The sequence below is a fragment of the Hyperolius riggenbachi genome, chromosome 5 (assembly GCF_040937935.1).
Source record: "Hyperolius riggenbachi isolate aHypRig1 chromosome 5, aHypRig1.pri, whole genome shotgun sequence".
Taxonomy (NCBI): Eukaryota; Metazoa; Chordata; class Amphibia; order Anura; family Hyperoliidae; genus Hyperolius; species Hyperolius riggenbachi.
In genome coordinates, this window is record NC_090650.1 from 366,875,557 (window position 1) to 366,902,526 (window position 26,970).

Below are 26,970 nucleotides of genomic sequence, written 5' to 3' on the forward strand. Positions count from 1 at the left end.
CACAAAACTTTCATGTTCAGTATAAGACCTGGTTTAAAGATGCCCAAACGCTGCCTTGCAGGGATAACATTTGTAAGTTGAAGTTGCTTAAAGGACAACTGAAGCCAAAGGGAAGAATATATTATAGATAAAAAGAACCCCCAGCATACAACTGAATTGCAATGGCTATTAAAGGGCCAGTGCTCCTAAAGTATGTGATAACTCCAAAACATAAAAGCAGGATTAGCATCTTTATCACTTAATACACTCAGACCAGTTGCTGTTAAAATTTGATTTCCTTTTAAGCAATATCATTTGCCTGACTGTACTGCTGACGCTCTGCCTCTAAGACTTTTAGCCATAGACCCTGAACAAGCATACAACAGATCAGGTATTTCTGACATTATTGTCAGATCTGACAAGATTTGCTGCATGCTTGTTTCTGGTGTTATTCAAACACAGCTACAGCCAAATAGAGCAGCAGGGCTGCCAGGCAACTGGTATTGGTTAAAAGGAAATAAATATGGCAGCCTCCATTTTCTTCTCACTTCAGTTGTTCTTTAAATGACTTTGGAACATACCAGGTAGATATAACATTTTGGACCTCATTTTTTCTGTTTGGTCAGTTAATATGACTGATAACAGTTCTCATTTAATTAGAGACAGTATATCCCTTTAAAGAGGTATTGTCACCATAAAAATCAAATTTCAACAGCAACTGGTCTGAGTGTATTAAGTGATAAAGATGCTAATCCTGCCTTCAAAACTTGCAAAACTTTTTCGCCTTTTTGTTTGGAGTTATCACATACTTTAGGAGCACCGGCACTTTAATAGCCATTGCCATTCAGCTGCATGCTAGGGGTTCTTTTTATCTATAATATATTCCTCCTCTTCCCTTTATTTCGCTACCTAGTTTCTTATCTAAAACACCCTATACTCACTTGTGTTTACAAGCAAGGCTGAGGTGACTCAGAGATTGGAGTATAAGACAGTGCAGTTGCTAATATACACCTCAGTGGGAGTGTCTTAAGACTGGCAGGAGGGCAGCTAATGCATACACAATGAGCAAGAGAAGGGAGGGAGGAACAAGAGTCAGGGATGATATGATGTCAGCATTTGCTTGGGAAAATGGCCGCTGCCTTGAATAGGATTTTCTGCTTTTCCTTTATAAAATTCACAGGAATCGTTACGTGGATAGCACAATACATCTGTTATGTAAGTAGAACTAGTATTTATCTACTTATATATGTGTTTTTTATTTCTAGGTTAGCATGGGTGTCGCTTGTTCTTTAACAGTTTTCTGTAGGTCCATCTGACAGGGATGTCTTGCTTAAATGAGCCACCTCCACCACACCCAGAAGATGGAGCACTTACAGTTATGATGTGACCCTCTATCAGATTGCGTTATCAGCGCTTGTGGGGCAATCAAGGCCTCCCCCTGCCTTTATGGACTCTCCAGCCACCTTATCTTCCAAAATGTAGTGCTATCTTGATTCGCCTTTCACCTCAAATTACAAGCCAGAGGGCTTCCATAGTGTAAAACAGTCTTACAAATGTATTTTAAATTTCAATGGAACACTCACGTCAATAACTTGACGAGCAGCACAGAGTTTTAACGGGCTCTACCCTGATCATGGGCTGTCTGGCTGACGCCGCTCCACACTATATCCCTTGCATTCCATGTCTGCGCTTCTTGCCCAGGCTATTTTCTCTACAGTTTCATTTTAGTCCTATAACACAAGTTTTCCAAACACTTTGTAGGCCATCATTGGGACAGCTTGACTTTTTCTGTGTAAAGATTCCTTGACTATTTCCTACTGTACAGATAGTCATTACTACAGGCTGCAATCTTCTCCAAGAGTTAAGTCTATGCCCACCCCTTTGCATTTTAAACAGTAATGATGCAATCCAAACAGCCCTCCCTCAGACACTGCTACCAACTCCATCAGCATAGCAGTTTCAGGTCATATGACTAAATCGGGTAATATATTTAGATCAAGATGGTATAGTTAGACAAAGATGGAATCTACGGCTCAGGCCCAAAAGGTCATAGACTCCAGCTTGCCCAAAAATGTTGGGATGTTGTATAAAGTGTAAATAAAAACAAAATGTCATTATCAGAAAATCATTTTAAACATGGATAAAATTGTGCAAAGAGAACACAAAAAATGTTGAAATTGACCAATTCTGTTCTTCTATGGCGAAATATAGGCAAGCAGTACATTTCAAGAAATTTGGAATGGGACGACAAAAGACTGGAAAAGTTGTCTAATGCTTTAAAAAAATGTGATGGAACATCTCAGAACTAATTGGGTTAGTTAGCAACAGGTCAGCAATACAGTTTATTCCTGTATCCACAAATGCAAATAAAATCTCCTCCATGCCTCTGAGCTAAAGACACTGCCAAACCACATTTTACATGTATTACAACAGCATGACTCGGTAGTAAAAGAGTCTGGGTGCTAAACTAGCTTGCCTGCAGTCCAGACCTGTCAACCACTGGAAACATTTGGCGCATGATGAAACAAAAATAAAACAAAAGAGACCCTGAACAGTTGAGCTGCTGTAATTCTGGATCAGGGAAAAATCGGACAACATTTCACTTTCAAACTGCAGCAACTGGTCTCATTTCCAAAACATTTATAGAGGGTTTTTTTTAAAGCTAGGCTGTAACCAAAATAACATAATGAATACATTTGTTTTTATTTTTTTACAACATTCATTTATACATTATTTAGCCAGTGTTTGTCCATTGTAAAATCATTCCTCTCCCTGATTTACTTTCTGAAATTTATCACTGGAAACAACATCTTTAGTACAGGCAAGTGATCTTTTCAGAATCTCTTAAAAAACAAAGGAAGAGGATTGAGTGCCGTTGATAGCATAGTATGTTAAATGTCCACAATCATATAGAAATAATAAAGATAGTACTCACAAAGAAAGGTTACCGCTAAGGTAACTACTGTGATCACAGGTGGGGAGATTAGACCCAACTCCACCCGGGTTAAAAGTCTCTCTCTGTAGACAGGAAAAGGGAGAGGGGATATCACCCTTCCACCAAGGGTGTACTTAAAATGCAGATAGTATGACGGAAGCACCAAAAAATAGTAAAATGTTCAAAAAGGGATGTAGCGGTGGACTTACCTCCAACAGTAGACTCACACAAGTCAATTAATCAGCAAAATTTACTTTATTTACCGCTCTAACTTATTGCAACGTGTTTCTCGGCTCTATGCCAGCTTCATCAGGCTGTACAGGGAGCAACTGCTGATTAGCTGTAGCCAATATAAGCGCATCCATCGGTGCAGTGAAATAAAACACTTACGGACAAGCGCTTGATTTTGCTGTGCATGCATGGTTCGGACCGCCCCCCTGCAGACGTACTTGTTTTTTCTATTATATAATGAGGATTTATATGATTTGGATGCAATGACATTCTGTACCCCTTCATTTTACACAACATCACAACTATCTTGGAAATACAACTTGCAGAGGTAGAGCAGGCACACTATTGTGCAGTCCTCGGTGCTTGACAATGTGACACACATGGACATACAGACACAACGTTTGTCAATGCACCATTTTCTTCAAACGCAGAAGACTTTATTGCGCAACAATCCTCATGAATACATAGATATGAATACATAGGCATTCATGTGGATTGTTGCCATAAAATCTAATTCCATTTACCCACTGATCTGCGTTCATTATGCAGCCTGGAACCTCACCCTGTATTGCAAGCACTCCAATCTATTCAGAAATGTTTCTGCTGTAATACATCTTATCTGTCAGCCTGGCTCTATTTTTGCCATCGCCGACAAGAGGGAAGCTTGTCCTCACCCCTCCCACATTCTTGCTCCTCACTGATTGTATGAGGGAAGTTCAGTGTGAAGCTGCTGAAATCTGATCTTGCTGTGCTCACATGTTTACAAAGCAAGCTAGCAATGACAGTGCAGATTATTGGAGGAAAAAAGTAAGAGAGGAAATTAGATGAGGATTGGCCAGGAACAGAATTCTCTTTATTTACTGTATACAATTCACTGAAATCAAAACGTGGACAGTACAATACATCTGGTATGTAAATAGAACATGTAGTTATCTATCTATATATATATATATATATATATATATATATATATATATATATATATATATATATATATGTGTGTGTGTGTTTTTTACCTGGAATAGTATGGCTGATCCTGCTGCTTTAATAGGATTCCTTTTTAGGTCATTTGTACTTCCTGCCAGACATGATTGCAATACTCCCAACCGCCACCTCCATTTCCAATCTCAAGCTAGAAACTATTTAAACCCTGCCGTAAATATCACCTGAGGAAGGCGTGCAGTACGCCAAAATATGTAGTGACAATAGGACGTCACGCACATGAAGTTAGCACTGCCCACCACGTTCCTCTGCTTTACCACCACAGCGCCCGAAAGCCCTGGCCAGGCTTTGAGAGCTGACAGGACCCATTGGTGGCCAACCGACATGCACTTAACACTTATGTAAGTGCAGATTTTAGCATTTGAAACGCTATTAAAAGTTCATTGCACCATTAGAGCGCTCTTTCCATTTCTGATCAGATTTATTCAGATATTAATCTATTTGATGGTCGATCTGGTGGTCATCGACTAGTGTATGTGTTTTTCCGAAGACAACACTTGCAACTCTGCAGTTTTGTACTGCAGGAGATGGCTGGTAAAGTTGCTCCTGACAATGCACTTTTTATTTACTTATTTAAAAAAAATTGCACTTTTTAGAGTGATTTGGTTGATGTCAGCTGAACAAAGAGCTCATGCATATATAATAGCAGGCTCTGCCACTGAGCACCTACAAAGAACAGTGGTGCTTTAACGTTTACACCTCAGAAGTATTTTACACCTTTCTGACCTGTGTTTTTCTTTTTTTTTATCAAAGGAAATTGAACTTCTCAGAGAAAAACTTACTGAAAAGAAAGCTAAGATAGGAGAATGCCAGAGAATCATTGAGAATCAGAGCACTCAAGCTGTGACAGTGCTGGACCAGCAAAAAAAGTACTCACTTGAAATTAAAGAACTAGAAAAGACCTTGCGGTCATTACAGATGGAGATCCTGACATGCCAGCAAAAGCACAAATTAGAACTTGTTCGATCAGAGCAGCAAGTAGCCCAGCTGGAGGCGGAGCTTGCTGAGACCAGAAGACTCTGTGCTCAGAAGGATTTGGTATGTTCGCTGATGTATTTGTGCTGTTTATAATTTTTCAGGAGCTGCATAGGAATCGGTTCTTGCCCTGCAATGCAGACTTTAAAATGCACAATATAGGCTCAAAGGGTAATGCTGGGAATACACGGCTCAATTTGATGGCTCGATAGAAAATTTCCGACATGTCCGATCTCCAGCCCGATCGTTTCGCAGCTCAATTCAGCATTGAAGACAATGAAAAAAGATAAGAAAAATGAGCGGATGATAAGAGAATCGCCTGCGGAATCAAGCGGGGAATCGATCGAGCGGGAGAATCGAGCCGTGTATGCCCAGCATTAGGTTTAAACTATAATGCTATCCTGATAACACACACACTCACACTCACTCACGATCAGGGCCCTTTTACACTTAACTAATTTTAATGTGTTGCTATGCATTGCATTTTAAAGTATTTTTTTCTTCATAGCAGTGCATTGTAAAAACAAGCTTCAGTTTTACAGCATATAGTGTGAAAGAGGCCATATCGAGACATGGACATTGTACATCAGTTGTCCTTTCCGTTACAGCTGACAGAAACTGATATATTGTAAAAGGACACACACACACACACTCACTCACTCCCACTCTCTCATACACACACTCTCACTCACTCACTCACTCACTCACTCACTCACTCACTCACTCACTCACTCACTCACTCTCTCTCTCTCTCTCTCTCTCTCTCTCTCATACTCACACTCTCACTCACTCTGTCACCATCCATATCCTCCCTGCAATAACTTCCAATTCAAATACTCCATCTTCTTACACAGCCTGTGATTTTCCCTTTACAACGATGCTACAATGAGGCCTTCTTCAGATAGGAGTCTGGACCATCGGGTGCTTCATTGTCCTGTCTGCCGCCCACAAGCATCATTTGGGTGCCATCAAAATGCAGCTGAATGGCCCCATTTGTAAGGCATGTCAGTGCTTGACCCATGGTGGGGTCACTATGGGGCAGAAAACCGCGATAATGTTGCGTCTAAGCACGGCTGTGGCCACACTTAGTCATGACTCCATGGCCTTCAGCTGCTCATATTAACCTCCTGGGCGTTACGCACGCCGGAGGGTTTGCAGCTGACAGTCCCCCATTATAAATTTAAGTGATCGGATAGCTGTAATATCTTCAGCTAGCACTAGGCTAGCTAGTAGTGGTGGCCGTCATCCTCTGATTACTTATGATTCCCCACGATCGGATCCAGCGATCGGCGCAGCCTCCCCGGACAGCTCCGCTCTTCTCTATGGGGAGGATCACCGACGTCATGCGCAGACCTGATCCTCCCTCTAGAGAGGACCAGAGATGTGCAGGGAGGCTGCGCGATCGCTGGATCCAGGGGGGTAATGTATTTAGCGGCGATCGAGGGGGATCATAAGTAATCAGAGGATGCCGGCCACCACTACTAGCTAGCCTAGTGCTAGCTGAAGATATTACAGCTATCCGATCACTTAAATTTATAATGGGGGACTCCTGGGGACAGCCGGCGGTATGCCCGACACAGTGTCTGGCATACCGCTAAGGAGGTTAAAGAGGTCTAATACTATCAGATAGCATTTAATATTGAAGTATAGCTATCCATTCTAAATATAAACAATCCAGACTATGTATACAATAAAAACATGTAAACAGAAGCTAACGTCACTCTAAGCGGTATGTTGAGTATTTCCAGAGATATCCAGTAAAGTAATATGCAATCTTTGAACTCTGTAGACTAGTTACTTTTGATTTTTTTGCAGTTGGCTTTGGTGCCAGTGCTCCATAGCAACAACGCTTTTTAAACATTTCACTGGCTGGTGCTTTTGAGCTACGTTTTTAGTAGCCTGCAGATAGCAAGCAGGCTACAAGTGGGTGCTGGACCGACCACAGATTATGGGTCTCCGACTGGTGGGGGAGGCATGTGCCTGCCCACTTTCCTCTATAGCTGGATACAGAATACTGCAGGGGCAAAAAAAATGGGTTCACTGTAACCAGAGTTCTATTCTATCGGCCTTTACTATAACAGGCATTACTCCCGTATACTTATAATGGTGCTTGGCTGGGACCTGGACATTTTGTTTACTATTCCCGAAGTTCTACTGTATCCGAGTTTACAATAACGAGATTATACTGTACATGTAACATGGGAATGCTGCATTAAGCTGCTTTCCAGCACAGAGGCTTTGAAACAATGCCAGGTTTCTTAATAATGGTGATGCTCTATTTTATTTCCAGCACTAGGGACAACCTTTGTTAAAAAGTCCATCACATAGTTACTATTACTGTTTAGGGGAAACCTGGTCTGTGTTTGTACAGACGTTGCACTAGGAGAGTGACTCTAGCAGAGTGTAGGGTACACTGTGTTAGAACCAGGGAAAAGAGAACTGCTGCTGACAGCTGGTTACAGTGAGGACAGAGTTCTATTTAGTCAGGGTTCACTCAGTGTTCTGCCTCTGCTTTAAAAAGTTATGTTTAAGCCCCGGACTTAAGCTCAAGGGATGCTTGTAAAGTGGTTGAGGCAAAAGGTGATTCTCTCAACTCTCATTTGTGTGTCACTCTTCAAAATCTCTGCCTTCAGCTGCAAGAACAAGGAAAAGAAATCATTGTTATAAATGTAACTCGATGTATAGCTGAATGGTGAATTCTGTGCATTATCCATACCACTGATCAGCTGAAACATTACAAGGACCTGCCTATAAGTGTGTAGCTCCCTCTGAGGCATTGAGGTATAGACCCCACAAGACTTTCCGAGGAGTCTGGTGGTATCTGGTACCAAGATGTTAGCAGTGCGTCTTTTTAAAGGATACATGAACTGAACTACCTAATGCAAACTATGCACAAGGTATGTTCAGAAGGGTTGCACATACCTCTATGCACTGTTTGTTGTCCTGTGCACTCCCTCGGTCATCACATTTTCCCCTGCTTTTTTATAAAGTGCATCAAAAACGCATGCATTTATCGCATGTTTTTGAATTCCCACAGGATTACATTGCATATGAATCTGTTTGCATACAGTATTGCAAGGGTGAGTGCAAACATGTACATAATAGCAATTGTATATCTGCTGAAGAAGCTGAGCAGCTTTGTGTATACATCCCATTGTACATGGAGAAAATGAACTTCTTAGCAAGCACATATCTCAGTATAGGACAGTGACCTGCAAACTTGGCTCTCCAGCGGTTAAAGAGAATCTGTATTGTTAAAATCGCACAAAAGTAAACATACCAGTGTGTTAGGGGACATCTCCTATTACCCTCTGTCACAATTTTGCCGCTCCTCGCCACATTAAAAGTGGTTAAAAACAGTTTTAAAAAGTTTGTTTATAAACAAACAAAATGGCCACCAAAACAGGAAGTAGGTTGATGTACAGTATGTCCACACATAGAAAATACATCCATACACAAGCAGGCTGTATACACCCTTTCTTTTGAATCTCAAGAGATCATTTGTGTGTTTCTTTCCCCCTGCAGCTATCTTCCACTGAAGTGTCAGGCTGTTTCTTTCTGCAGAGTGCAGACAGCTCTGCCTGTATGTAATTCCTCAGTATGTGAAAGCCCAGCCAGCTCAGAGCAGGATTTATCCAGCTTGTAAAAGATAAGAGAGAAGAGAGAAGCTGCCCTAATCTAAATAATACACAGGCAGTGTGCAGAGAGGGGCCTGGAGGGGGGAGATGCATCACAGAACCACAACACTGAAGAACTTGGCAGCCTTCCAGACACAGGCTGACAAGTCTGACAAGAGAGAGAGAAGTTGATTTATTACAGAGATGGTGATAGTAGAACGTGCTGCAGTAAGCCAGAACACATTAGAATAGCTTTTGGAACTTGTAGGATGATAAAAAACAGGATGCAATTTTTGTTACGGAGTCTCTTTAAGGAACTACAAGTCCCACAATGCATTACAGGAGTCTGACAGCCACCGTCATGATTCATACAGGCAAATGCATTTTGGGACTTGTAGCTCCTTAACCGCTGGAGAGCCAAGTTTGCAGATCACTGGTATAGGATGACCAACTCTGCAGAAAATGAAAAGAGAGTAGCCATTTATATCAAACAGGAATGACCCATCCTAAATAGAGCAGGGGTCTTTAAAAAAGATTTTTCATTATCCTACTTGCATGCAAATTTAGCGCAAAATGTATGCATCCTAAAATTGGGCCAATTCAAGTCAACAGGACTTTTATTCTTTTATTTCATTGACTCAGTTCCAAATTCCATACAATTTGCACCAAATTTATTTACAAGCCAAAATGATTAGCACCTCATTGACCAACTATATTTGTCACTAACATAAATGCGGTGTTGTCATCTTATCCAGAAAATTTATAGCCAGTACTTTCGTCAGACAGGCTTGTAAAAAAGAACCTAAACAAAAGATTTTTCTGTAGTAAAACACACACACACACACACACACCGGAGCGGACTGCGCAGGCGCAGATCTACTGCGCCTGTGCAGTCTGCTCCGGTCCATGTGGCGGTGATTGACAGCGCCGCTCGCACAGGCCGACCTGGAGGTCAGCCTGACGTCCTTGCAAGGGACCGGAACGGAGCTGCGGCGAACGGCTGCGTGCAGAGCTGCGGTGAGGGACATGCTGGGAGCTTGAGGATGGAGGAAGCCCCGGTAAGTAGCGCTTGTTTTATTAATTTTTGCCTGATAATTCCTTTAAGGACAGAAAAAAAGTTTAGTCAAAGCTTCTGTATTTTTTATTTGTATTTTGAACCCAAATAAATAAGAAACAGTGCAATTATCTTAAACATAATGATTGTTTGGTTATTCTAGTGCAGAAATGTTTACTCTACAAGATAAATTACACCAATTTGTTTTACACAAACATACGTCTATAAAGTCACATAGCTCTTTCAAGACTTGAGAGACTTGCAGCATCCCCATAGTACCTGCTTAAAATGTTAATTATTTAAGTGTCAACATCATACTAATGGCATCCCTCCCAAGAGCTGAGAATAGGGATTCCCCACTCTATAGGGCCATATTCCCAAATTACCCCTCATGATGACGGTACTAATAATAGGACCTTTACCTTCCAGCATTGAGAAATGATAGTAACCAAGCTAATTGCATTATATCTAAATACCAGCTCTAAATATACACATATATGCAATTTTATTTGTTGCCGCTAACAATTTAACATTCCTTATTGAAGGGCGCTTAACATTTGAACCGCAAAAAAATGAATTTCACGAATAATTAAAGGTTGGCGCTAAATACATAGACAGTCGTTTAAATTTAGATCTGCAATAACATTTACTATTATTCTCCGGGGCTTTGACTGCTTGACAGAAACAAAGTACTCTGGGATTAATTTCAAGTAATGGTGCCAACTGTGTGCAATTTGCTGTAATTAAGACATGAAAGAGTACTAAATATTCAGATTAAAAGAGCTGTGATTGAATGTGATAGAGAAGCAAGGTGTGGCAACAAGCCAACAAATACCAGTCAGTCACGATGAGCACAAAATATTAATTGATTCGAAAACCTACGCCACTGATATATTACAATAAAGCAACCCAGATTAAACTAATTACAGCCCGGAGAAAAGAATTAAAAAGAAAACATTTTTTTTAGTGATGAAATGAAATTTCATTTGTTCAATATTCAGCATGCGGAGTGAAAAGAAAAACGTTTGAATAATTACCACGTTTACCAAGACCCATCACCTAATTCCGTTTTATCTTCCTTTTATACAAAAATAAAAACAGGTTTGTTTTATACGCTTACAACACACATCTAACAGTATCAAACTAGAGGATGTAGTGATAGTGTTTACATTTTCTGTACATGCATGATAAAAAAAATAATGAGAGAGAGAGCAAGATACACACTGATTTAGTTTACTTCTTATGCCTGGTACACATGATGCAATTCTCCATCGCATTGTTTATTTCCAACATGTACAAACTGACTTACAATCTTTCTTTATTATTATTATTTTAGTATTTTTATAGCACCGACATATTACGCAGCGCTGTACAGTATATATATATATATATATATATATATATATATATATATATATATATATATATATACATATATATATATATATATATATATATATATATATATATATATATACGGTATATATATCTTGTCACTAACTGTCCCTCAAAGGAGCTCCCAATCTAATCCCTACCATTGCCATATGTCTATATTATGTAGTGTAAGTACTGTAGTCTAGGGCCAATTTTTTTTTTTTTAGGGGAGCTAATTAACTTATCCGTATGTTTTTGGAATGTGGGAGGAAACCGGAGTGCCCGGAGGAAACCCACGCAGACACGGAGAGAACATACAAACTCTTTGCAGATAGTGCCCTGGCTGGGATTCGAACCAGGGACCCAGCGCTGCAAGGCGAGAGAGCTAACCACTACGCCACCGTGCTGCCCCCTACGCCACCGTGCTTCTTTCTAAACAATTTTGTATGGAAGTGATCTGAAAATCGATCAGGAAAACGATTGTGGATTGAATCAGACCTGTTGTAAATAATTGATTCAACCATCAATCTGACAGAAAATTGCATCGTGTGTACCAGACATTAGGGTCAGATCAGAGGGCGTCAAGCAGTGGGCACAACTATGTTAACCGCATACTTCTATTAAGGATTTGGGTGTCTGATTGCATCTAGCTCAAAAGTAACCTAAAGTGCCAGAGAAATAAAGGTTGCCATATTTATTTTCTTTTAAACTATACCTATTGCCTTGCAGTCCTGCTGATCTATCATGCATCAGTAGTGTCTGATAAAACCTGAAACAAACACGAGGCAAATCCTGTCAAACACCTGATCTGCATATGCTTGTTCAGGGTTTATGGCTAAAAGTATTAGTCATATTATTATTATTATTATTATTATTATTATTATTGTTTATTGTATTTATAAAGCGCCAACATATTAAGCAGCGCTGAACAAGAAATATACAATGATACAAGGATGACAGACATAACAAGGTTATACAAAATAGAACAAAGTTATACCAGGCAAATTGTACAAAATACATGATCTCTCTTTTTTTTTTTTTTAATATAATTTATTGAAGAAGTGAGAATATTTCAAACTCTCATATCAATTCCAAAACAACATATCTCACCTTCTCTTCTTCAGTTTTCAAAATTATACATACAAAATAAACAAAACCCATAAAGAAAAACCTTCCCTCTACTCTCCCCAATCTCAAATCCCAACTCTCACAAAAAATTCCATAATAGAATTCCTTCTCTAAAGATCCCCCTCCACCAATTACCTTCCAAAGTACTCCATAAGCACACAAAATAAGAATAAATTATAATTACAGTAGGCTCCGTCCCCTACATCTCCACCATATCTCTATACTCCTTAGTATCTTGAAATTCGCTCCATTTTCCCTATTTGACATTAAATGCTTCCAATCTATCCTGCTGCAAAGCAATCTGATTCTCCATATTGTTTACCATATTAACCCTCTCAACCCATTCTTTAAGGGTTGGAGAACTCTGGCACCTCCATTTAACCGAGATTAAACTTTTAGCTGCATTCAGGAGCTGGGGAACAAAAGATCTCTTATATTTACCAATAGACATACAGTAGATGTTCCATGCAGCAATACCTTTACTGGGTCCCAGTCCTCACAATCTTCCCATCATTTCTTAATACAGTACAAAAGCCTGATATTACTGGGCACTCCCATACTAAATGCATTAAAGGCCCCTTTGCCCCACACCCCCTCCAACATCTATCACTCACCCCCTGAAACATTTTGGCCAGCCTATCTGGTGTTCTATATCATCTTGTCAATAATTTAAAATTAATTTCTTTAATTCTAGAACTAACTGATGTAGCATGAGCCAAAATACATATTTTCCTTTTCAACCCATCATCTAAAGAGATGCCAGCATCCTCCTCCCATCTACTCAAGTATTTAGGAAATTCTCCCTCCCTCATTTTATTCAACTCCTTATATAAAAATGATATCAGATGCATGGGAGGGGCCTCCTTCACAAACAACTTCTCAAATTACGATAATTCAGTACAAATGGAAAGATTTCTCCCCTTCTCCGCCAATTTTTTTTTAATTAACCACTTCAGCCTACAGGGTTGAGAATTTTTTTTACATCTGAGCAACTTTCACCTCCCATTCATTTGCCAATAACTTTATCACTACTCATCACAATGAATTGATCTATATCTTGTTTTTTCCGCCACCAATTAGGCTTTCTGTAGGTGGTACATTTTGCTAAGAGCCACTTTACTGTAAATGCATTTTAACAGGAAGAATAAGAAAAAAACTGAAAAAATTCACTATTTCTCAGTTTTCAGCCATTATAGTTTTAAAATAATACATGCCTCCATAATTAAAACTCACGTATTGTATTTGCCCATATGTCCCGGGTATTACACCGTTAAAATTATGTCCCTATCACAATGTATGGCGACAATATTTTATTTGGAAATAAAGGTGCATTTTTTCAATTTGCGTTCATCACTATTTAGAAGCCCATAATTTAATAAATCATATTGATATACTCCTTTGACATGAATATTTAAAAAGTTTAGACCCTTAGGTAACTATTTGTTTTTTTTTTGTTTTTTTTATTATTGTAATTTTTTATTTTATTTTTTATTAAAACTTGTATGTGGGCATTTTTTGGTGTGGGAGGTAAACAGGGGATTTTACATGTGTAAAAATGTATTTTTTCAATGTAAAGTGATTTTTGGTGTAGTTTGCTATTTGGCCACAAGATGGCCACAGTCAAAAAGTCCTGGGAGCAATCAATCTCGCTCCCAGGAAGAAGAAAGAAGCAGGGGAACTTTTTGATCTCAGAAAAGCCGAAACGTCTGAAGAGACGCTGTCGGCTTTTTTCCGTGGGAGTCCGATCAGTGAAAGGGATTTATAATCCCTTTCATTGATCGCTGGGCTAACGGCCCCCAGCGGGAGCGTGCACGGGGGGGGGGGGGGGGGCAGGAGCGCGTGCAGCCTAACTGGATGAAAATTTTCGTCCAGTTAGGCTGAAGTGGTTAAGTATATCTCCAAAAATCAAATGGGAATTGACCATATTCCTCACGCAACCGGGTTAAAGGTTTTTAATGTCTCCATTAATTAATATCTCTTAAGATTACACCTCCCCTCTCGCCCCATGATCCCCCCCAAAAAAACCCTTACTTTTCCTGGCAGAAAAAAGAATCCTCCTCCAAAAGGCATCATTAAAGATATTCCCACAGACCAACCCCCCCCCCCTTAATTAACAACATCCCACACCTTAAATACATGTTTAACCCAAGAGGTTGTCCATCCCGGTAAATCTCTAAACTTCCCCGGGAGCCAAAAAACCTTTGCCAAATCCAGTCCAACCAATTCCTTTTCAATATCAACCCACTTCTTATCTCCACCCCCATACGTCCAATTGAAAAGTCTTACCATTACACAAGCTCTATAATAAAGTTTCATATCCGGAAGCCCAACCCCCCCCCCTTATCTTTAGGACAAACCAAAATCTCATATGCTAATCTTGAGGGTTTATTCTGCCAAACAAACATCATAAGAATTGATTTAAGGGACCTGAAAAAAGGTGCAGGCACACAAATTGGAATCATAGACATACAGAACACCAACCTAGGCAATATATCCATTTTAGTAATATCTATACACCCAAACCATGAAAAAAAATCCTTTCCATTCCATCCCTCCAGATCTTTTTTTATTGAACTTAATAATGGAAGATAATTTAGAGAATACAGCCTCGATAAATCGCTCGGTAACATTATTCCCAAATATTTAATAGCCTCTTTCCTAAAGGGAAATTAAAAATTACTTTCTATCAATTTCACAACTCCTGGTGCCAATGACACATTCAGTGCTTCAGATTTAGTCATATTAATCTTAAAATTTGAAAAAAATACCATATCTCTCAATTTCCTTGATCAAATTCGGCAAAGACACGAGAGGTTCTGAAACATAAAATAGAATATCATCCGCAAAAGCCGATATCTTATGCTCCTCATCTCCAACTCTATAACCAGTGACAAGGGACACCCCTGTCTCGTTCTATTCTACAAAGAGAAGGCATCCGACAGGGCACCGTTCGCTCTAATCCAATAGGTAGAAGAAGGCACTCCACAGGCTCCAAACTTGCGTTTGACTTCTTTATTCGAGCAACAGCACACACTACATGTTACGGGTACTCTGACCCTTCATCAGGTGTTCGCTCTAACCCTTGCAGTTGGACCAGAGTACAGTGCCTCCACCCAATTTAACATTTTCTCTCCCAATCCTACAAATTTTAAAACCCCAATTCACCGTCGAATGCCTTCTCCGCGTCCGTCGATAACACCATCATAGGAACTCCTTTCATTGAAGACCACTTAAATAATGCCATCGCCCTTGCCACATTATTCCTCCCTTCCCTCCCTGGCACAAACCCAACCTGATCTCCCTTAACCACTAATCCCAACCATGGTTTAATTCTCTCAACTAAAATTTTTGCAACATTTTTTATATCCAAATTCAGTAATGATATAGGCCTGTAACTTTGGCACAAGGCTGGATCTTTCCCATTCTTATGGATAACTGTTATATGAGCTTCTAACACGTCTTTGGGCATTACTCTACCCTCTTTAAGGAAACAAAATACATGATCATGTGATATGGGCTGGTTAGGTAGGCTCAATACAATTACAGGCTGTCATAGGACAGGAGCACACGATCCTGTAGATTACACTAGGGAAGGGAGGACCCTACCATAGGCTTACAATCTAAAGCGGTGGGGTGGAAACACTAGGTGGGACTGTGAAATAAATATTCAGTAGAGAGTTGCTGTGTGGTAGGGGGTGGGTAAGCCATCTTAAAGAGGTGGGTTTCGAGGGCTTGCTTGAATGTGTTGAAGGAGGGAGCAAGTCTGATGGGTGGTGGAAGGGCGTTCCAGAGGGTGGGGCGGCTCTTGAGAAATCCTGCAGAAATCCTGGGGTCATAGGATCAGTAGGAGAGCCAGGGAAAGTGTATTGTGTAAAAGGAAATAAATATGGCAGCCTGCATAGAAAAGGTACAAGGGACAGAGATGGCACAGTGTTTTGACTTATGGACAGATTCAGGTTAAGCACGCACCTACAGTCCTGAACTCGTTCATTAACTGGTGATCACCTGTTACTGTACAATACACTGAAAAAATGCAACTTTATTTCCAGTACAATATTTTTTTTTAAATAGTTAGCTAACTAGAGAAATCATTATGATGTTTAAAGAGAACCCGAGGTGGCTTTGTATAACGTTAGTGGGGCACAGAGGCTGGTTGGGCACACTAACACCAGCCTCTGTTGCCCCATGGTGTGTGTTAAAGACCCCCCTGCTCGCCGCTATACCCCCGCAATGCTGGCGACACGCAGCGTGTCGCCAGCACAATGTTTACCCTAGCGCTGTCTGTCAGCGCCGCTCCGCCGCCTCCTCCGCATCGCCGCTACCCGCCCTCGTCCCTTCCCTCACGCTGATTGGAGGGAAGGGACGAGGGCGGGTAGCGGCGATGCGGAGGAGGCGGGGGAGCGGCGCTGACAGACAGCGCTAGGGTAAACATTGTGCTGGCGACGCGCTGCGTGTCGCCAGCACTGCGGGAAGGATAGCGGCGAGCAGGGGGGTCTTTGACACACACCATGGGGCAACAGAGGCTGGTGTTAGTGTGCCCAACCAGCCTCTGTGCCCCACTAACGTTATACAAAGCCACCTCGGGTTCTCTTTAAAGTGTTATATCCTTAAGCAAGTAATCAGTAAAGCTTACTTTTTCCGTGGTCACATCAGTTAGAAGTTGATTTGGGATTAATTGCAACGGACCACTGCAATTTACACATCGCCGTTGCTCTCTGTGCCAGTTTTAAAATGTATGATATTTTTTTTTCTCCCTCTGTGCTTATATTTATGCTGTCCGTAGAGATGAATGCCTATGTGCCTGTATTGTCTGTAGTGGCAAATACATTTTTTGTGCTTTTCATCCTTACAGGCAATAAGCAAAAGAGATGACCTTCTGCAGAAATCGGAAGGCGATCTCCTGCAGGCAAGAGAAGGTATCAAAGAGAAGGCGGCTGAGGCAGAGCACCTTGACAGCGTGGTCAAGCAATTGGAAGAAAGAATCCAGGACGCACAGAAAAAAATGAATCAAAAGGAGAAGGAAAACGATGTGTTCAGAGCTGAGATGAAGGACCTCGGTGCAGAGCTACAAGATGTGCATAAGCTCTACAGAGAAACAGGTAATATAGCCGAAAGGTACGGTGATAGCCAGTGGTGCAAGGGCACAACCTGCAGTATGGCCTATGCCAATAATACAGAGGAAGAGGATTCTTATTTCACTTCACAGTATTTCCAGAAATGTACATCTCACAGCCAGGATTATGCTTAGTAAATGCCAGAGATGTCATGGTTAAAAGATAAATATAGTGATTCTTTTTGCTCAGATATATTCATTCGAAGTGTTAAATCTTGTGAATGAGTGCTTATATTTTTATGGTACCTATTCTGTATTTACAAAAAAAAACCAAAGTTTTGTAAAAGTATAAGCTTTTAATGGCTTTGTGTTGGTTACCTAAAACTGCCATCTTTGTGTTTACTATTTATCTGCATCAGTTTTTACTTCAGCGAACATCTGGAAATATGCCTGAAGAAGGGGACTAGATCCCAGAAAGCTTGCATAATTTTACTCTATCAGTTAGTATAGTACTGTATTAGCTAGGCCTATTTTTAACATTCAGTTTTAAACAACCATAAAGCACACTTATCCAGCATCAGCCGATCATCATCGGTGCCGGATAACTGAGAGTCTACTATAATAATGTAAATCTGGGAGTTTTAAAAGTCCAAACTGTGGGTACTTGTCTCAGGAGAGGTAAGCCTCTTGATCCTCCGAAGGCTTCCCTGTCCCTCTCTGTCCCTCCTTTCCAGCGCTGGGACCACCAAAGTTCCACGGAGTTCGCCCTCACTGCACACACACAGATGTGTGTCGCATGCTCAGTAGCTCAGAGCCGCAGATCATGCAGGTGCAGGAGGCCGCAATAGCAGCATAGGGGGAAATATACAGGCTGGGAACGCGAACAATCACTCGCGTTTACATGCCTGTCGGCCGGTGACGGCCAAACCGGAAGTGTTCGCCGGCGGGTCCTGGGCCATCGGAGCGGGGCTTCGAGAGCACCGATCGTCTGCAGGGGGCTGAGGGAAGCCCCAGGTGAGTTAATCTCATTTTTTTTGGTTGCCTTTAGGTTCACTTTAAATGTAAATTGTAATGCATGCCTAAAATGTATCTATGAGATGACAAACTCCCACTGTGCAGACCACACCTATAAACTATATATATTTTTTCTTTTATTATTATCTTTTAAATTCAAGCAAATTTCTTGATTGATTGTATTGTTTGAAAAATCCATCATACACTGATCAATTTTTCCTGAACATCGATCTGAATTTCCCACCACAGTGGATAGATCAAAACATCAAAAATTCAGGAAATGTTTTTTGTGATTGCTTAAAGAGCGTCTGAAGCCATAATAAAAATGGCTTTTTTCCTTAAATATAGCAGGGGCATGTGTGCCCGTGCTAAAACGCCGCTATCCCGCGGCTGAACAAGGGTCCTTTCCCCTCCAAATCCCTCCCTGCAAAATCACGACCAACTTGGTCGTAGATCTTGCTACCCCTGTGCGCTTCCGTGTGAGGCAAGGCTATGAGCTGCAGCCCTGCCTCACACGCTTGTATCAGCGGCTGAGCTCCGCCTCTCCCCCGCCCCTCTCAGCGAAGGAAGACTGAGAGGGGCGGGGGAGAGGCGGAGATCCGCCGCTGATAGACGCGTGTGAGGCAGGGCTGCAGCTCATAGCCCCGCCTCACACGGAAGCGCTCCCCGGGCAGCACAGGGGGGATTTGGAGGGGAAAGGACCCTCGTTTAGCCACGGGATAGCAGCGTTTTAGCTGGGGCACACATGCCCCTGCTATATATAAGGAAAAAAGCCATTTTTATTATGGCTTCAGACTCTCTTTAAAAAAAAAAATAATATTCTATGCAATTAAAAGTTTTTAGAAATGTTTTTTTTTTTAATCATGTATAGTCAGCTTAAAGGACTCCAGAGGCAAACAGGTTGATCTATCTTCACTTACCTGCGGCTTCTTTCATCCCCTTTTATTGATTTTGGTTCCTTGCCTGGTGTCCTGCTGGCCGCCTGTAAAGATCGCCGACATGGCGCATCTGTGCATGCGCACATCCATGTCACCGGGCGCCTGCTGCGCAGGTGCAGCACTTGCACAGATCTTTACGAGCGGCCAGCTGGACACTGAAAAGGACCAGAGCTGCTACGAGGAACTGAAATTACTTCTGGGACTGGAAGAAGCCCTAGGTAAGTAGATAGATTAACTTGTTCGCCTCGGGAGTCCTTTAAGGGTAGATTTGGGGGACTAGTTAACCTTACCTCATGTTTTTTGAATGTTGGAGAAAACATGATGAAATCCATGCAAACAGAGATAGAGCATACAATGGGGATGGGCCACCTTTTTGAACGGTGGCTTTTAGCGAATCAAGGCGAGGGTGTGATCCACTATTTCAAGGTTGCCATAGAAAATGGCATACTACTGCCTCTATTATTTTTATTTCCTTATTATTGCATATTTATATAGCGGTTGACATCTTCCATAGTGCTTTTTTTAGTGCATAAAGTCATGTCACTAACTGTCCATCAGAGGAGTTTACAATCCAATCCCTTTTCGTAGTCAGTTATTATCTTATATTCTTATTGTAAAACTTATTGTTATTTTCTTAAAGAGAACCTGAACTGAAAATAAAAAGTAAAACTAACCATACACAGGCAATACTAACCTCCCGTGTAGGCTACTCCTCAATCTCTTTCTCCTCTCCTACGCCCCATTTGTCCACTGTGATCAATGGAATGCTCTGTCCTCCATTTTACAAATGGCCATTACCCCATAACAGCTTCCTGGTCAGCACACTGTTAAACTGTAATATCGCCCACTTGAGCCATAGGGAAACATGGATATTACCTTGCACATTCAGTTGTAACTCACAGCTGCTGATATATAACTGACAGCAACTGGTATAGCTCAGTTCTGACAAAATATTGTCAGAACTGGAAGGGATCACTGTAAGAAGAAAATGGTGAGTTTCTGAGTGGAACCTACAGTGAGGTTAGTATGTAATATTCATTTGCAGCTACGTCATGTGTTTATTTTAAATAATTTCACTCGCTTCCAGTTCCCTTTAAGGGGAGGGGGTACTAAATAACCAATGTGTATGCTTTTTGGACGTGGAAATAAACCAGATTGCTAGGAAGAAACCCACAAAAACACAGGAAGAACATGCAAATTCCGTGCAGATAGTGCCCTGTCCCAGATTTGCTGCCCATTGTATCACATCAGTATCGATACGAATGATATGTCGGAGATATCTTGACAGAGCAGCTAGCATGAGATCAATAGATTTTCTTAGAAAAATCATGTAGTCACTCATATTTTCAAAACATTCAAGTAATGCACTTAACAAAAAATAAAATAAAGAAACCCATCTTCTGAATAAATCTGAAGTTATTATAGCATGATATGAGTACACCTTTCAGTTTCCATTCCAGTGGGCTACTCACTAGACAAGGCCGCTTACACATGGGACTGTGTATTTAGTGGCATGACTTGTGGTTCCAGGCGTGAGATCACTAGACAAATGTTAAACACCAAGATCCCATTACAGGGTGATTCATAGAATTTATTATTTCTTTTGCCGTATTCATAAGTGTTTATCATCATTATCTTTTTGTTTGCCAGAAATGACTGAAACAATTGAGAAAAGTCAAAATAATAGTATTCTGCTTTGAAAGGGGGGGAAAGAATTCAAACTCCTCTGAGAATGATGGTCCTTTGTTTTATCATGAAGTGGGAGCAAACAAGATTCAGTCTTCTGGCCGCAGCTCAACTGTCCATCCCGCTACGTATGTTTGTGGCTGGGACTTTAAAGGCTATATTTCATTACCAGCTGGGATGGAGAATCTCGGAATACAGAAAAGGGATTCATTTATCAAAGTGTCTCAAAGAATAACTGTCTGTGCTGCCATAGTAACAAAACAGGTTCCACTCAAATTTTTTTTTTTGTCCAGAGCTGGCTTTAAGTAAAAACTGCTTATGCAAGAGCGAAAAAGGGGTATCCTTTTACTTTAAAGCGAAATGTTTGTATATTAGATTAGAAAAGGACTCTATATGGTAAGATCCATTTAGATACAATTGGCCTCAATTCACTAAGCAGTTTAGACTAGTCTACAGATGGTTGTTAGTCTACTGATGGTTTGGTGTAATGTTTTAGACCTGTTTTTAGACCCGGTCTAACATTCAGTAATTACACAATTCACAAAGACAAACAAGGAGTAACCACGCCCACTTTTCCGAGAGAGATTAGACCAGCTGATTTCTAGTCAGTAAAGTAATTCTGTGAGGTCTTTTAGATGTGAGGATGGAACCTTTTGAATTAATTATGCAGGAGTTTAATTGTATGCAGAGGAGAGCTCATCAAAGGAGAAGGATGTCAGTCATAGCTACTTGTTTGTGAATTGCATCTTTTGATCATTTCCCCTGCTTTACTGACCTAATTAACAAAGATTTTAGACCACGTCTAATACATTTGGTAATAGGGAATTCCCCTTTTATGCAACTGACCAAACCATCAGTAGACAAAACCATCAGTAGACTAGTCTAAACTGCTTCGTGAATTGATGCCATTGTAGAGAGCACATTTCACATTACCTCTTTTCAGTTCAATAGCATTTTAGGTTCAAGAGAATTTTTAACCCGGCCTAGGCATTTTTTGTTGTTAATGTAATGGTTTTCTTCATCTCCCATTAAAGAACCAATTTTGAGAGGTTGATTGTTGCCCCAGCTGCTCATCAGCCTTATCAATCAGGGCACTGGAGGGGGTGTGTGGCTTATCCGCTACTTATCACCTTTCTTCACTCAAAACGTGGGAGAGGTAATGTTGCTGGTCTCCCACTCACCACTCTTCTCCATCGGGGTAAGGTAGAACTGTGTGGCCAAACCACCTACTCCCCACCCTTCTCAATCAGGGCATGAGAATGTTGTGTGGCCAAGCCACCATTCACCCAGTGCGCCCAAGCTGCAGCTCTCCACCCTGGTTTTGACTGGATGGTGTAATGGTTAAGGGCTCTGCCTCTGACACAGGAGACCAGGGTTCAAATCACGTCTCTGCCTGTTCAGTAAGCCTGCACCTATTCAGTAGGAGACCTTAGGCACGTCTTCCTAACACTGCTACTGCCTATAGAGCGTGCCCTAGTGGCTGCAGCTCTGGTGCTTTGAGTCTGCCAGGAGAAAAGCGAGATATAAATGTTATTTGTTTTTTCTTTGGCTTATCAATCAGAGCACAAGAGGAGTGTGTGGCCTAGCCACCACTCATCACCTTCCTCAATCAAAATACGGTAGATGTAATGTGACTGAGCACCCACTCAACACTCTTGTTAATCAGGGTATGAGAGGAGTGTGGCCAAACCACCACGCACCACTCTTCTCAATAAGTCCATGGGAACGATGTGTGGCAAAGCTGCCACTAACCTCCCTTCTCAATCAGGACATGGGAGTGGTGTGTGGCCAAGCCACTATTAACCACCTTTCTCAGTCATGATGTGAGAGGGGTGTGTGGTCCTGCAGACATTTACCACCCTTTTCAATAAGGGCACTGGAGGGGTTTGTGGCTGAGCTGCCACTCAATTCACCTCATTGGAGGAAAATGGAGCACAGAAGCAGTAGGAGATCAAGAGACAATTAAAATACGAACCCCCTAACTACAGCAAAAACACCAAAGCGTCTGGCTGCAGCAGGATGAGATATATTAGATTGGGTCTCTGCTGCGAACGGATCCAGTATCTTATAGGGCTCTGTGGCAAAGTGGTAAATGATTGAATTCAGGAAGATATTGATAATTTACCACATCTAATAAATGTATGCCTGACGTTAGCTTTTAACCGGTGAATCCTGCATCATTTCTCCTTCTTCTTTGCAATAAATCTCATGTCTCTTTAGGAGTGAAATATGTGGAAATATGCGAGTTGGTGAATATTTATGCAAAGTACTGTTTAAAGAACAATGGAGATTTGTAGCCATTTACATTAGCCGAGATACCTATGTGAGCATTCCTGAGCAGTCGGGTGAAGGGAAATTCACAAGGACGGTATGTTAATACCATTCGATTAGATCAATTTATAAACACAAGTTGCAGGATCTCATACAGCCTGGTTTCAACACACTCACACAATTTGGATACATATTTATAGGTACATTTCTAGGAAAAAGGTAGCTCTTCTCAGTGCTTACAGTATAAAAGCTATGGAGTGCTTGAACATTTGCAACAAATGATATTCAGTGCAGTGCTCTATACAGATAGGAAAGGCCCTGCTGCCAGTAGCTTAACCACTTCAGAACCACAGGGTTTTTTGCTTAAAAACCAGAGCAATTTTCACATTTCAGCGCTCCTCCCATTCATTCACCAATAACTTTATTGCTACTCATCAGATGTAAATGATCTATATCTTGTTTTTTTGCCACAAATTATGCTTTGTGAGGGTGATATTTGCTTTTAGTAATTATGTTATTATCTGTGCATTTTAAAGGGAAAAATGAGGGGGAAAAAGTAAAAATACACTATTTCTCCATTTCCATCCACTATAGTTTTCAAATAAACAATGTTACCATAGGTAAAACCCACACATTGTATTTGCTAATTTGTCCTGGTTATCTCAACATTTAAATAATGTTCCTAGTACAATGTACGGCGATAATATATTAGTTTCTGGTTTGTGTTTTTTGTTTTCTCATTGTACTCTATCAGTAATTAAAAGCCCTTATCTTCATGATTAACAGTAATACACTCTCATGGCATACATATTTTAAAAGCTAAGTCCCTAGGGTAACTATGTATTCTCTTTTCAATGCTGTCACTTTTGTTTTGTTTTTTTACAAGTATTTCTTTGGGGGTATAGAGTACATGAAAATAACAGTTTTATTGCTTTTCATTCAGTTTTCCGGTAAAAACAATCACATGACTTTGCCCTCAGTTTTCAAACAACACAAAATCTATTCTCTCACTTTTCACGGTTAAAATGATACCCTATATACATAATCGGATAGCTTATTGGGCATACAGCACACTGTTTACCACAAGTACGCCTATCTACTCCCCTGAGCTTCAGATGAAGTTTTGTGGGGAGTAGATAAGCGTAGCAAGGGTTTCAAAGTGGTTAAAGAGAACCCGAGGCGGGGTCCTGGGAAATAAATCCTCATACAGAGGCTGGGTCTGCCTATAGAGCCCAGCCTCTGTTGCTATATAGATCGCTCCTAAGCCCCCTCCTGCACTCTGCAATCCACCCATAACTCACAGCCGCGCTGGGCGGCTGTGTTTACCTCTCCTCTTTCAGTCTCGCCGCTCCCCGCCTCCTGCATCGCTCCGGTCCCGCCCGCGTCCCTTCCCTCCAGTCAGCGGCGACGGAAGGGACGTGGGCGGGGACCCGAGCGATGCAGGAGGCTGGGAGCGGTGAGACTGACAGAGGAGAGGTAAACACAGCGCGCTCTGACAAGCTGCGTGTCAGCAGAGTGACTGTCTTTTATGGGGGGATTACAGAGCGCAAGGGGGGGGGGGGGTTGGCGGTGATCTATATAGCAACAGAGGCTGGACTCTATAGACAGACCCAGCCTCTGTATGGGGATTTTATTCTCAGAACCCCACCTCGGGTTCTCTTTAAAGTCTTAGGGCTGTTTCACACCAAAAGTGCTTTTAAAGCAGCAGGGACAGCCATATTACCCCGGGGGAAAAACATGTGTAAGTAGATAGCTTGCATGCTGTTCTATTTTTGCTACTTTTTCACGATGATTTAATAAAGGACTGGTTTTACTCCATGGAAGGTATACGGAGGAACCCTTTTTTGATCATATATAAGTAGATAACTGCTTATTCTACTTACATAACATATGTATTGTACTATCCACATTTTGATTTCAGGGAATTTTATACAGTGAATAGAGAGAAAACTGTTACTGGTGTATTCCTTCTTAACTCCCTCTGACTAAAGCCAGTCCTGGTGTCCTTTCCTCCCCTACTTTTTTTTTCTCCTAGAAACTGCACTGTCATAGCCAGCTTGCTTTGTAAACACATTAAACACATGTGAGCACAGCATAGATCATATTTCAGCAGCTCACTGAACTTCCCTCAGCCAATCAGTGAGGAGCCAGGAATGTGGGAGGGGAGATGACAAGCTTCCTTCTTGTCAACAATGTGCCAAATATAGCCAGGCTGACTGAGATAAGGTTTATTACAGCAGAAACATGTATGATTAGAGTAGAGTGCTTGCAATGCAAGGTATGGTTGCAGGATGCAGAATAACCACAGAGCACTCGGTAAATGGAATTTTATTTTATGGCTGACAATCCCTCTTTAAAGAGCTTTGCTGATCCCCAGCCCTTCCCAGTTTTTTGAAAAGCACTTGGACAATGAAATCATATGGGCTATTTAACACCAGACAGATTTTTTTTAATTAAAATTGGAAAAGCGCTGCATGTAGCATTTTTGCGATGGTTGCGATTTTGTGACTAGTATAGGAAAGCAATAAAGGAAACCGGAAATGAGTAAGCGATGATCGTATACAATGAACCAGCCACCTCTAATTTTAGAACACGATTGTCACGTTGATGCTCTGTGAACCTTTGTGCTAGTTGGAGTCTGAACTGTTATAAGTGACTTAAAATCCTTTAAAAGCACATTTCAAAAAAATTGTTTATACTACATGTCCAAATACAGAGTTATTATTATTTATTGTATTTATAAAGCACCAACATATTACGCAGCGCTGAACATTAATTTAGGTTACAGACAATATTTAGGGGTGACATACAGCAATATGACAATACAGGAATACAAGAAAACCAGATCACACAGCACAGTATGAGTACAAGGTAATGCTTAGTCACTGGAGGGGAGCATGGAGATTAGGCAAGTTAGGTTCACTCAGATGCATAGGATGGGTGCACAGTAATGGAGGTGCATGATCAGGTAGGACACAAAAGGAGGAGGACCCTGCCCAAAGGCTTACAATTTAGAAGGAGAGGTAGAGGCACGAAAGGTAGGGGGCCAGAGTTCCGTTGTGGGTTTAGAGCAATTGTGAGGGGTGGTAAGCCAGAGTGAAAAGGTGAGTTTTGATGGCCTTCTTGAAGATGTTGAAGGAGGGGGCTGCCCTAATGGGTGGAGGTAGAGAGTTCCAAAGTGTTGGAGCAGCTCTTGAGAAGTCCTGGAGAGTTGTCCGAAAGTAAATCAGTTAGCCACGTTTCGCCATGTTTAACTCGGGACTCAATTTATAAACAAATTCAACTTACAATCTCCTGGAACGGAACCTGTTTGGAAGTAGGGGGGCCACCTTTATATTTTAGTCTGAGGAACAATAGGCTATACAGAATTATAGGGAAAACACAGTCCTCTCTCTTTTTTGATACAAAAATGCTTACACAGGTAAGTGGGTGTTGTACACCTCTGCTACCACATGGTGCACTTGTTCTTGGGTCTCCAACTAGTAATATAAACTGAATACAGGAAGAGAGCAAGACGGTGATATGAGACCTCAAGTTCAAAAAAATAGAAAACTTTATTGGAACCTTCTAAATTGACACTAATTCAAAAGTATTAAAATCACAGAATTAAAGCTCAACCGGATCTCCACCACTCTCCACTCTGGGGTCCTCCATACACACCTTCACACACCAGCAGCATCATATACATCACACATACTGTGAGATACACAGGC

General features: G+C 41.2%; 1 protein-coding gene across 7 annotated transcripts in view; it reads left to right on the forward strand.

The window, feature by feature from the left end:
• LOC137518990 (polyamine-modulated factor 1-binding protein 1-like) overlaps positions 1-26,970 on the forward strand; it is a 539,976-nt gene that overhangs the window by 150,342 nt on the left and 362,664 nt on the right. For all 7 annotated transcript variants that reach the window (XM_068237518.1, XM_068237520.1, XM_068237522.1 and 4 more), the window contains 2 exons: positions 4,901-5,185; positions 17,148-17,394. In XM_068237518.1, the coding sequence (XP_068093619.1) occupies positions 4,901-5,185; positions 17,148-17,394 (532 nt within the window). The remainder of the gene's footprint in view (positions 1-4,900; positions 5,186-17,147; positions 17,395-26,970) is intronic.